General features: G+C 47.0%; 1 protein-coding gene across 1 annotated transcript in view; it reads right to left on the bottom strand.

The window, feature by feature from the left end:
* ANO2 (anoctamin 2) overlaps positions 1-13,144 on the bottom strand; it is a 341,322-nt gene that overhangs the window by 168,671 nt on the left and 159,507 nt on the right. The window contains exons 11-12 of the mRNA XM_061418167.1: positions 11,777-11,911; positions 2,488-2,648 (exon numbers count right to left, since the gene is read on the bottom strand). Of these exons, the coding sequence (XP_061274151.1) occupies positions 2,488-2,648; positions 11,777-11,911 (296 nt within the window). The remainder of the gene's footprint in view (positions 1-2,487; positions 2,649-11,776; positions 11,912-13,144) is intronic.

The raw sequence follows: 13,144 nt of genomic DNA, 5'->3' as shown, positions 1-13,144 counted from the left end.
CCATTCTGAAGGAGATCAGCCCTGGGATTTCTTTGGAAGGAATGATGCTAAAGCTGAAACTCCAGTCCTTTGGCCACCTCATGTGAAGAGTTGACTCATTGGAAAAGACTCTGATGCTGGGAGGGATTGGGGGCAGGAGGAGAAGGGGACGACAGAGGATAAGATGGCTGGATGGCATCACTGACCCGATGGACGTGAGTCTGAGTGAACTCCGGGAGTTGGTGATGGACAGGGAGGCCTGGCGTGCTGTGATTCATGGGGTCGCAAAGAGTCGGACACGACTGAGCGACTGATCTGATCTGATCTGAACCTAGTAGAGCACGGACGTGCGGACACAGTGGGGGAGGTGAGGGTGGGACAGCCTGGGAGAGTGCACTGACACATACACAGTACCGTGTGTGAACCAGACAGCGAGAGGGGAGCTGCTGTGCGGAAGGGGGCTCAGCTCAGGGCTCCCTGATGACCCAGAGGGCTGGGATCGGGCTGGGAGTGGAAAGAGTCTCGGGAGGGAAGGGATACACATATATAAAATTATGACTGATTTGCATTGCTGTACAGCAGAAACCAACACAAAATTGTATAGCAATTTTCCATCAATTAACAAATAAAGAAAATTGAAAAAAAAAGGAACCCCCCCAAAAAAAGAAAAAAACCAAGATGCTGTTTATGGACAAGAGGCACAGAGCCGCCTGAGACTGTTCAGGCCACAAGCTACAACTTCCCTCTGTCCCCCCCGACCCTTCCTGTGAACAATTCCAGAGCTACATGGCCATGGATATCGTGTCCTCTGACTCCCTGCCACTGTTCTGCAGGCTGACACTGCCACGTGGTCCTGGGCAGTGGCTTTTCTTCCTGGGAGAACAGAGGCTCCCCTGGATACCTCTGGAGGCTCTGGATACTAGGACTTCCCGGGTCACATGGGAATCTTTCCAGCCTGGTTCCATCTCCACCCATGTAGACAGGCGGAGGTCGCCGGGTCTGGGTCTAACAGCAGTTCTAGAAGAGACCTCCCTCTCCTGCACACAGTCCCAGGATGTGCGACTCACTGCCCCATCCTAGCAGGTCCTCCAAGCCCCCTGGAGTCAGCAGTAAACCTAACCGCTTCAGCTGCTGGTCTGTGACCCGAAAGATGAGGGCCCACTCTGTGAGGATGAGACGACGGCAGATGGCTGCTCCCAACGGGCTGACACAGGGGCCCCTGCTCCCTTCTGTGATACCCGTGGGTATGTCTTCTTGGAAATGCTCAGTGACTACAGGGGTGGATATTGCAGTTTTTAAGACCAGAAGGGTGCATGTGTGTGTCTGTGTTTATGATTAGATGGCTGTGTCCCAGAGAAAGTTTATTACCCCAAGACTCTGGGCGGGGGTCGGGGCGGGGGCGAGGGGGGCGGGGAAGGGAGGAGGAGGAAATCGAAGGAACTATTTGTTCCTTCCTTCACAAATCCCTTTGGTGGGAAGATGGAAAACATCTCTCTGGCATTAAGTGAAATCTCTGCACTCTACACTTGCGGTGTCCTGGAAATTGCAACTGAACACAGAGATAGGAGATGAGTCTAGGCCCGCCTTTGCCCCCAGCTAACCCTGTGATCGTGGCAGTCACCCCCTGACTCCAAGTGTGACACCAAATGACATCTGGGACTTGCACATCTTAGGAGATGTACCTGGAGGTGCCTATGAGTGTATCGCTGCTAAGTCGCTTCAGTCGTGTCTGAGTCTGTGCGACCCCATAGATGGAAGCCCACCAGGGTCCCCCATCCCTGGGATTCTCCAGGCAAGAGTACTGGAGTGGGTTGCCATTTCCTTCTCCAATGTGTAAAAGTGAAAAGTGAAAGGGAAGTCGTTCAGTCGTGTCCGACTCTTAGCGACCCCATGGACTGCAGCCTACCAGGCTCCGCTGTCCACAGGATTTTCCATTTCAAAGCATGCATGGGTTCAATTTCCAAACAAATCCTATATGAGATTAATGTAAGATTACTCCATCTCTTATATACATATATATATATATATGCATGTGTGTGTGTAAAATAAAGCCTCGGAGGATATTCTTAGTTCTAGTCCCATGTATGAGTAAAGGAGAGAAATCTATTGTCCCTAAAGTGCTTCTTAAAATATAAGGACTAGGGGCTTCTGTAGTGGCTCAGTAATAAAAAAATCTGCCTGCCAATGCAGGGGACACAGGTTCAATCCCGGGTATGAGAAGATCCCACATGCCACAGAGCAACTAGGTCCGTGCACAGCCACTAAGCCTGTGCTCCACAGCCCAGCAGGTGCAAGCCCACGAGCCCGAGAGCTTGTGCTCCACACCAGGAGAGTAGCCCCCACCCACCACAGCGAGAGAAAAGCCCGCACAGCCATGAAGACCCGGAGCAACCAAATTAGTAAATAAAAGTTTTACTAAAGATATAAGGATTAAAGAATATTGGCTTTGGTCCCTGCACCCGTCTGAAGGTGCCCTGCACAGAAGCCAGCCTCATGGTGATGACTTACCCCACAGAGCCATGAAGATGGAGAAGAAGACGGTGGCAGGGTTGTCAAACAGGTGGCTGGCCCGCGCTGTCCCACAGGCCGAGCTGAGGTTCCAGTAGTCACAGGACGTGTCGCAAAGGGGACACATGGTGAAGGCGTTCTGCTGGTCACACATCTCCTTGCTGCAGGAGACAGAGGCTGTGGGGTCACAGGGCTCCAAGCAGGACCCTCCCTAAGTCCATCACCCCCAAAACCCCTCCCACTTGGAACTCCCTGGCTGCTTCAGTAACTCCGTCAACAAGGCATATGAGATCAGAGCTGGGCTTGGATTCTTCCCCTTGGGAGTACTGTTTTTAGTATCTTGTCTTTAAAACTGGGTGAGCAAATGAACAGATAAAGAAGATGTGGTACATATGTACAATGGAATATTACTCGGCCATGAAAAGGAATAAAATTGGGTCATTTGTAGTGATGTAGCTGGACCTAGAGTCCATCAAACAGAGCGAAGCAAGTCAGAAAACAACAAATGCCATATATTAACGCATAGATATAGAATCTAGAAAAATGATACAGATGAACCTATTTGTGGGGAAAGAATGGAGACACGGACTTAGAGAACGGACTTATGGACCCAGGAGGGGAAGGAGAGGGTGGGACAAATTGACAGAGCAGCACTGACTTATAGACCCTACCATGTATGAAGAGACCCAGCGGGAAGCTGCCACACAGCACAGGGAGCTCAGCTCAGCACTCTATGATGACCTACAGGGGTGGGATGGGAGCGGGGGGTGGAAGGGAGAAGCTCAAGAGGGAGGGGATATATGTCTACATATAGCTGATCCCAGAGAAGGCAATGGCACCCCACTCCAGTACTCTTGCCTGGAAAATCCCATGGACGGTGGGCTGCAGTCCATGGGGTCGCTACGAGTCGGACACGACTGAGCGACTTCAATTCCACTTTTCACTTGCATGCATTGGAGAAGGAAATGGAAACCCACTCCAGTGTTCTTGCCTGGAGAATCCCAGGGACGGGGGAGCCTGGTGGGCTGCCGTCTATGGGGTCGCACAGAGTCAGACACGACTGAAGTGACTTAGCAGTAGCAGCAGCAGCTGATCCACATTGTTGTACAGCAGAAACTAACACAACATTGTAAAGCAATTATACTCTAGTGGAAAAAAATAAATTAAAAAAAAATAGATGGGCTACCTTCGGAGGTATGGAAGCCATCACTATACGTGAACCAACAAAAAGTGAGTGACCACATATCAGTTATGCTGTGCATTGGATGGTACCATATAAAAGAGTGAAAGTGTTAATTGCTCAGTCGTGTCCGGCTCTTTGCGACCCCATGGACTGTAGCCCGTCAGGCTCCTCTGTCCATGGGGTTCTCCAGACAAGAATACTAGAGTGGGTAGCTGTTACCTTCTCCAGGGAATCTTCCCAATCCAGAAATTGAACCCAGGTATCCCACATTGTAGGTGGATTTTTTACCAGCTGAGCCACCAGGGAAGCCCGGTGCTGTATAAAGTCCCATCCAAAGGTGCTGAGTCTATGGGGCTGATGGTTTGTGAATAAGTCACTCATCAGAGGTCAGAGTCTATCGTCCTCATTCAAGCACGAGCTACCTCATTAGTGTATTAGGATGGTCACACGGAGGAATCAACATGAGTATACCATTCGACCAGCACAAGGTCTTCCTCCTGGAAGAAGTCATGCAAAGACGAGTGGAGTCAGGAGGGAGGAAGCCCAACTTCTAAGTGAATCAACCATGTGACTGTTTGGAGAAGACAGATTAGTAACCTCAACTTAATAAGAATTATCCTAACCACAAAATGGGATGCGAGAGGCTGGAAGAATAAGGTGTGTATTAGTTGCTCAGTTGTGTCCAACTCTTTGTGATCTCATGATCACAAAGATTAGTTGCTCAGTTGTGTCCAACTCTTTGTGATCTCACCGCAGCCCTCCAGGTTCCTCTGGAATGGAACCTGGGCAAGAATTCTCCATGGAATTCTCCAGGCAAGAATACTGGAGTAGACTGCCATTCCCTTCTCCAGGAGATCTTCCCAACCTAGGGATCGAATCCAGGTCTCCTGTGTTGCAAGCAGATTCTTTACCTTCTGAGCCACCAGGGAAGTCCAGGGAAGCCACCAGGGAAGAATAGGGTAAATTCTCCCAAAGTCTAGATTCCAAGAATCCAAGAGAACAAAGCATGAGTCAAATAAACATCACCTCTATTCTCACCTCTTTTCAGTATATTTCTCTTTACTGGACTTATGCATATATTTGAAATTCCATTCACTTGGGTGGATCAGCTGGACCCAATAACTTCAGGCTCGTCAGGTGCTTGCAAATAAGAACCGAGGATTTCTCAGCCCCAACTGGTTTCCCCAATAACCCTCCACATTGCAGTCTGGTAGGAAAATGAATGAACTCATCACTCCGGTGTGTGATATTTGCCCTCGGGGATGAGTAGATGGCTAAGCTCATCACTTTGGGGAAAAGGGTGGAGAACTAGAGATTTCACGAAAAGAAAGCACTGGCTGTTCTCACAGAGCAGCTGGAGGAGACCCCATGATGGGGAGGCAGGGATCACAGGCTGAAACCACAGCTGGGTTTTCTCCACAAAGAGGCAGCAGAGGGCACTACCGAGCACAGTACAGCTGGCTGAGGGAGCTGGTACCCCGGTGCCTGAGCCAAGGGCTTAGATAAAACCCAGAAGCCGGCTGGATGCCTGTGTTTAGCTTCCATCGCTAAGCAGTCAAAGGTTTCACCGAGGGCTGTCGTTGACTGTCAAGTCCCAGCTCTCAGGCTTGTTTTTAATGAGCCTCAGCAGGGAAAGTCCTTTTGTGTGAGAGAATGGAAACTCCGGGTCTCAGGATAAATCCCAGCTCCTCCACAGACTTGGTGCTGAGCACTCCACTGGCAAGGGTCAAGATCGGTGACTCACTCACATCGACAATATTAAATAGTAATTTCTTAATAGTAAGTTCAGCCACACTGACTTCACCTGGGCATGTGTTTATTGGTAACTGGAGAGCAGGACTGAAGTCTTCTGGGCCAGACATGTGATGGCTGCCTGGCAGAGGAGCTGGTGCTTTTAGGAGGAGAGTACCAATTAGAAAACAGATTCACACAGAAAACTTGTCAGTTTGCACAAAGTCTAGCAAACAGCTTTGCTTCTAAGCCGTGTCTGTTCAGTCATTAAGTCGATCCAACTCTTTGTAACTCCATGGACTGCAGCATGCCAGGCTTCCCTATACTTCAATACCTTCCAGAATTTGTTCAGATTCATCACCAATCAACCATCTCACCCTCTGCTGCCCCCTTCTCCCCCTGCCTTCACTCTTTCCCAGCATCAAGGTCTTTTCCAATGAGTTGGCTCTTCGAATTAGGTGGTCAAAGTAGTGGAGCTTCAGCTTCAGCATCAGTCCTTCCAATGAATATTCAGGGTTGGTTTCCTTTAGCATTGACTGGTTTGATCTTGCTGTCTAAGGGACTCTCAAGAGTCTTCTCCATCACCACAGTCCAAAAACATCAATTCTTGGGTGCCCAGCCGCCTTTATGGCCAACTCACATCCATATACGACTACCAGAAAAACCAGGACAGTAGCGGTTTTGTCCCTAAATCGTGTCTGACTCTTGTGACCCTGTGGACTGTAGCCTGCTAGGCCTCTCTGTCCATGGGATTCTCCAGGCAGGAATAATGTAGAGAATTGCCATTTCCTTCTCCAGGGGATCTTCCTGACCCAGGAATTGAACCCGAGTCTCCTGCATTGCAGGCAGATTCTTTATGGACTGAGCTATGAGGGAAGCCCTCCGGAAAAACCATAGCTGCTACTTTACAGACCTTTGTCGGCAAAGTGATATCTCTGCTTTTTAATACACTGTCCAGGTTTGTCACGGTTTTTCTTCCAAGGAGCGTGTCTTTTATTTTCATGACTACAGTCACTATTCGCAGTGATTTTGGAGCCCAAGAAAATAAAATCTGCCACTGCTTTGTCATGGAGATTCTTTACATATATACAGGGAGACACATAATCCTAGAAAATCTAATCTCAATCAAAACTAGTCCATGCTAAAAGGTCAGGGGAAAAAAAAATATTAGCACCACCTTAGTACAGAGTACTTTGAAATGTGAATGCTGTGTACATACATGGTTTTAAAATTAGAATACAGTCAACTGACAATCATTTGTACGAAATGGCAGCCATGGTAGCATGGATAGTCCCACATCATTTAGGTTTGAAGTCAGAATGCTCTGTATGCTTTGGGTTGGGTATTTTTTGTTGCATCTTTGGAGTTTTTTGATGCAAGCAATTGGAAGAGGATTCTGGAGAAATTCTGCCTTAGGATGACATTAAAGGACTTTGTAGTCTCTGAGACAAGCTGGAAAAGGGGGAGACGCCCCGAGAACTGAAGTCAGGGCTGGGTCATTCACTAAAGTCAGGGCTGGGTCATTCACTAGCTGCGTCATCCACAGATTCTTAGTTAGAAGCCACAGTGGCTATAAATCCAATGACATGTTTCTTCAACCGATCATGTTCTCTCGGACACAGAAGAAGGTTGATGAATGGCTTGACCATCAGGTGAACCAAGACCCTGGAGTGGGTGGTGTTCTCAATGAGGGACCCACTGCTCACAATTCAAGTGACATACAGGGCTCTACTAGCCACAAAGGGAGGCAATTATTCAAGAAATTCAGACAGAACATCTGCTATTAAGATCTCAGCTCTAAAGTAACCAGTTTTTCTTTAAAATATGGTTTAGATTAATCACCTTTAAAAAAAAATGCTCCAGTCTTTCCTATGCATGTAAGCAAATGGGGAACAAATGGAACCAACCCCTTGCTAAGCAGACGAAGGTTCTATAGACATATCTTGCACATATGGAAATACTATTAAGTGAAGCATGTGACTCACATATCAAAGTTATCGGTGATAAAAGGTACCATTTAAAGTTCCACACAATGTAACTTTCCTGGTTTTGATGCTGGACTGTGGCTTTTAAAACATAATCATTGGGGGAAACTGGATGAAGGGCACATTGGGCCCCTCTACACTCTCTTTACTGTTTCCAGTGAATCTATACGGTTCTCAGAATAAAACATTTTTTTAAAAGTGACACACAGATACTAAATGCCAGGCCTAATGCCCAAAGTGGAGACCTTTAAAATAATCCCAGGAAGGGTGAAAGCTTATAATCGCTTAGGAGTGGCTGGGAGGACAGGGAAGCCTGGCGTCCTGCAGTTCATGGGTCCGCGAAGAGTCGGACATGACTTGGCACCTAAACAACAGCCAGACAACAAGGAGCGGCTGATAGACACAAACCCTCGAAGGGTGTGAATTTGTCTGGATTCTGTATTGGGATTTAGAGGCTGTGCTTTTATTGACAAGGAGTGTACGGATTGTTTGTGAGTGTTCATCAGGCATAGAGCTTGGACTTCTGATAGATATACAATTATGACTGAGGAGCAGCTCTCAAAAACTACTTCATAATATGCTTGACTTTTTCTATTTACACCTTCCTGATTGGCCACACCTTATTCTGAGTCTGAAAAACTGAGAATCAAAATTTCAAATTTTACAGCAGCCAGTTTTACACATTTTCATTTCGGAAAGTTGAAAAAGTTCAAAAGACTCCACTATGCAAATAAAGACATATACTGTATCCATAAACACACTTATATCACTAAATTAAATGTCATGAAACAATTCTGATACTTCCTTCTTGTGATGAATACTAAAATTATATTTCATTCTACTCTATATTATCTTAATCTTTGTTGTTCACTCACTCAGTCATATCCGCCGACTCTTTGTGACTCCATGGACTATATCATGCCAGGCTTCCCTGTCCCTCACTAACTCCTGGAGGTTGCTCAAAGTCATGTCCATTGAGTCAGTGATGCCATCCAACCAGCTCATCCTCTGTCACCCCCTTATCCTTCTGCCTTTGATCTTTCCCAGCATCAGGGTCTTTCCCAGTGAGTCAGCTCTTCACATCAGGTGGCCAAAGTACTGGAGCTTCCGCTTCAGCATCAGTCCTTCCAATGAATATTCAGGGTTGGTTTCCTTTAGTCTTATTCTACTGCATTTTCAGAAATACGTATTTATTTGCTTGGCTACACCGGGTCATAGTTGTGGCACGCAGGACCTTTTAGTCGCCGTATGTGAACTCTTATCTGCAACATGTAGGATCTAGTTCCCAAACCAGGGATCAAATCCAGTCCCCCTGTACTGGGAGATTGGAGTCTTAGCCACTGGATCACCAGGGAAGACCCTTATTCTAGTTCATTTAAAAGATAACCATTAAATTGATCCTATAATCCACTAATGGACTGCTATCCATAGTTGATAAAACATCACACACCCGACAGGCATTGTGATGTATCTGCAATGATGATGATCTCATTGTACAAGCACGCACACCTGCACACATACGAGAGCCCCACCGTGTGTGTAGGCACACGCCTTTGTAGCGTGTGTAGACCATGGTCCCTTCCAGCTGCCCTGGCCACTGTCACATGGGTTCCCATGTGGGGAACCAGGGCACGAGTCTCAAGTCCTGATATCAACCAGCACGTGGACTCTCTGCCCGCCGAGCTGTTGGTCCTCAGGGCATGGGATGAGTCCTCCAGTTTGGACCAACCTGAGACCCCAATCCCCAGCCATCATAATGGGGCAACGGAGCTGTGTTCTCTGAGAAGGCACCAGGAGGGGCCAGCTAGAGCTCCTGGGCTGCCAAGGAGGGTCAGAGCCCTGGGGAAGATGCCACAGATGACTGGGGAAAGCAAAGGCTTGGAGTAGGAGGCATGTGCCTGTGAACTCAGTTGCTTAATTATGCCTGACTCTTTCCAACCCCATGAACTGTAGCCCACCAGGCTCCTCTGCCCACGGGGTTTCTCAGGCAAGAATACTGGAGTGTTGTAACCATTTCCTACTCCAGGGGATCTTCCCAGTCCAGAGACTGAAATTGCATTTCCTGAGTCTCCTGCATCGGCAGGTGGGTTCTTTACCACTGAGTCACCTGGAAAGCCAGGAAGCAACAGAGGTCAAATCTCAACTATGGTGGACTTCCCTGGCAGTTCAGTGGTTGAGACTCCATGCTTCCACTACAGGGGCTGTGGGTTCGATCCCTGGTCAAGGAACTAAGATTCCATATGCCGAGGGGCATGGGTAAAAAATAAATGAATAAAACATCAATGTGATTTCACTGATCTGGGTTAGAACCAGGGGCTAATTTAAAAAAAATCCCAACCCTGTCAACCATTACTTGCTGAAGTTGGACAAGTTAGGTGACGCTGCCTCTCCATGGAGACCATGTCTCCATTTCTCTGAGGTGAGAATAAGAACACCTATTGCTGACAACATCAATCGCTTCAGTATCGAAGACACAGCACATAAAAACCATCCAGCACTGGTACAACTCACACTAGGAATGCAGTGTGTGTTCCTTCTTCCTTTGGACTTCCCAAGTGGCTCCGTGGTAAAGAATCTGCCTGCCAGTGCAGGAGATATGGGTTTCATCCCCAGGTCGGAAAGATTCCCCGGAGTAGGAAATGGCAACCCACTCCAGTATTCTTGCCTGGAGAATTCCATGGACAGAGGAGTCTGGTGGGCTACAGTCCATGGGGTTGGAAAGAGTCAGATATGACTGAGCACGTGCGTACACACACACACCTTCTTCGTTTATGCTGTGGACGGCAGAGCCCTGAAAACATAGCTCAAAGGTCCCAGAATTCCAGTCAAGAATCCTGGATGGATGATGACAGGGTTCTATACACAAAAATATTCAAATCCTTGTGCTTATACTAAGGTATTTAGCTTTATTCTAACTACATACATGTCATCGCCAGTTTTGCTAATTCGCAAGAGCTTTTCTACAGAGTGACACAGAGGCCAGAGCCACCTGGTTCTTACCACTTACCACGCTATCTTCAAACAGCCCAGCTCTCCCTGTTTCTTCAGGAGGTCCTGACTTCCCCATCACCACCCCTCACTGCAGTGGACACCTCCAGGCTGCCCAGTGCTCCCATCCCCCGGGCTATTGAAGGAGAATCCCCATGGCACAGTGTCAGCCTGCCCCCCCAGCCCAGACATGATCGGCTGGTCGACAGCCTTCACTTAGGCCAAAAAGAGTCAACAGGACTTTTTCACTTAGGATCAATCACATATAAAGCTCTTAAAATGTGACACCCCGTGAGCTACTAGCAGCAACATTCACATCCTATGGAGAAACTCTGTAGTGAAACAAGAAATACCTGAAAGAATCAGAGACAGCCAGTAAATAGAAGGAATCCTTATTTCCACGGTCTTTGGGTGAGCCACATGCCAGCCACGGGCTCCACTGAGGCCTCCCCACCGAACCTTGAGGATAAATTCCCTTTTTTGCTTATGCTAGTTCCCATGCGTTTCTATCACTTGCAACTGCAAGAGTATTAAAACACACAAATGATGCTTCAGTTTGCCAGGACAGTTCTGGAGGTGCCAAGAGCTTTAAGTTCTAAACATTGGCTAAGTGTCTCCTCCGTCCCCTGTACTCTATTTCTGCTTATGTTGGTTCATTCAAGAATTGTTTATGAATACTTTGCTGGGTGCCAGACACTGTCTCCTTTAATCCTCAGGATACCACCATGAGGCAGGTGTTAGTATTGCCATTTCACAGCCGAAGAAATGGAAAGTCAGGGAGCAAGGTACCCCATTTCAAGGCTAATATGTAAAACAGTCCACCTTAAAGGATGTTCTTCTGTTGAGTGTCTATTTTTTTTGTAGGATCTCTCTTCCTCATCAGGACCAGCCTTTGTTCCATCTCTTGGATCTCCAAGAGCCCCCTGTCACCTCCTGCAGTCTCTGACTCCCAGAGCCAGGGCTGAGGTGTTCTCCGCTCATAGCATTTTATTCCAGCAGTATCTGGCCACATAGATGCCATCTTTACCCAACACCATTCAACACTTGCTGCCTTGGTATGTGTGGGAAATGAGAGAAAAATGCCACAAAAGTGAGGGGAAAAAAGCTTTTCGCAGGCATGGTTTCTTTTCTCACCAGTTATCTTCCACCTGCCCAATCAGACCCTGGTCCCGGAGAAGAGTTTGACCAGGAAAGGAAGTGGCCACAATCAGCGTGGCTCTGAGCCCTTCTCAGAATCCGATGCTCCCCACTCTCTCAGGAGAGAAGGAAGGGAAGTGGGAAGGAGGACACAGAGTGGGCTCTGGAGGGATACGTGTGAAATGTACGATGTCCCCGCAACTGGGATGACACTCTGAACGACTGACATGTGGGAACTGAGCCTTCGCCTTTAACGTCAGCTCACCTGGGAATATCTTCTTCGATGGTTGCACATCCGTAAAGAAACACGATGATCCCGATGACAGACGACGGGATGAGGAAGGATGTATATAATCCCAGCCAGGCAAAATATAGTCCGATCTTTTCTCCAAAATACTTTCTGGAAAAAGAAGGAAATGAAACATACATTAAGAACATCATGGACTTTCCTTCTTTCTGTTTGCTTTAAACCTGACAAAGGGTCAGCACAAATGGAAAGGGACAGAAGTTATCTGGGGAAGCTGGGGGGGTGGGGGGTGGACCTCAGCACAAGGAGTCAACAATTGGTCTTTTCTGAAATGAATCGCATTCCATTAGAATCGCATATGCACACCTGTTCATGGAAAGAAGTTGCACAAAGGAATCCAGCCCTAACAGCAAACTGAGAATATGTCATATATTTTGACATCTTTACCAGACACACATGAATAACATCAGAATTTCATGAGTGCCATAGCACTCAACCCACAGAAAAACACACCTTTTTGAAACTGCTTATTTGGATAAAATACACAAATTCGGGGGCATACATCCTGATGTATGGGCTTCCCTGGTGGTTCAGACAGTAAAGAATCTGCCTGCAATGCAGGAGACCTGGGTTCAATCCCTAGGTTGGGAAGATCCTCTGGAGAAGGGCATGGCAACCCACTCCAGTATTCTTGCCTGGAGAATCCCAAGGACAGAGGAGCCTAGTGGCCTTCAGTCCATGGGGTCACAAAGAGTCAAATATGACTGAGCAACTAACACACACAGACACACACACACACACACACACACACACACACACTGATGTATACAAACCAATATAAATACAGTCATAGAAAAATAACTGGAAGAAATTAGGTAAAATATGGATCATGGTGTCTTTGGCTGATGGGACTATGGGTGGTTTTTTATTGCTTTATTTTTTTATCTTTCTGCATTTTTTAACTCTCTATTTTTTCATGAATTCCTTTTTATAAAAAGTGGTTTCTTTTTGAAAGAAAAGGTACTTTCCATATCTTTTTGTTTCCCAGATCACACGGTTAATAAATGACCACATTCAGTCTCTAAAAGGGGGTTTTCCCTTAGATGAGTATTGATTATGGATGCTTGATGAGAAAAACACAATCCACAGAGGAGAAGTATATTTCATTTCTTAGGAGCCTCTGACATAAAACACAGGAGGGAAATAGGAGCTCAGCTCACCTTTTGATCTAAGGACTAGAGAGTAAAGAGAACAAATAAAACTTATTTATCGACCACCAGAGCACTGCTTCCACTTAGGATGTAGACAACTGCCAGGAAATGTAGGTTTCATCCTAACGATAAAAGAAAGCGAGATAACCTGTGAATCAAAATTTTTCGTGAGCCC

The sequence above is a fragment of the Bos javanicus genome, chromosome 5, assembly GCF_032452875.1.
Source record: "Bos javanicus breed banteng chromosome 5, ARS-OSU_banteng_1.0, whole genome shotgun sequence".
In the NCBI taxonomy this organism is placed as follows: domain Eukaryota; kingdom Metazoa; phylum Chordata; class Mammalia; order Artiodactyla; family Bovidae; genus Bos; species Bos javanicus.
Note: the sequence above shows the minus strand (reverse complement) of the source record. Positions and strands in the feature narration are given on the sequence as shown.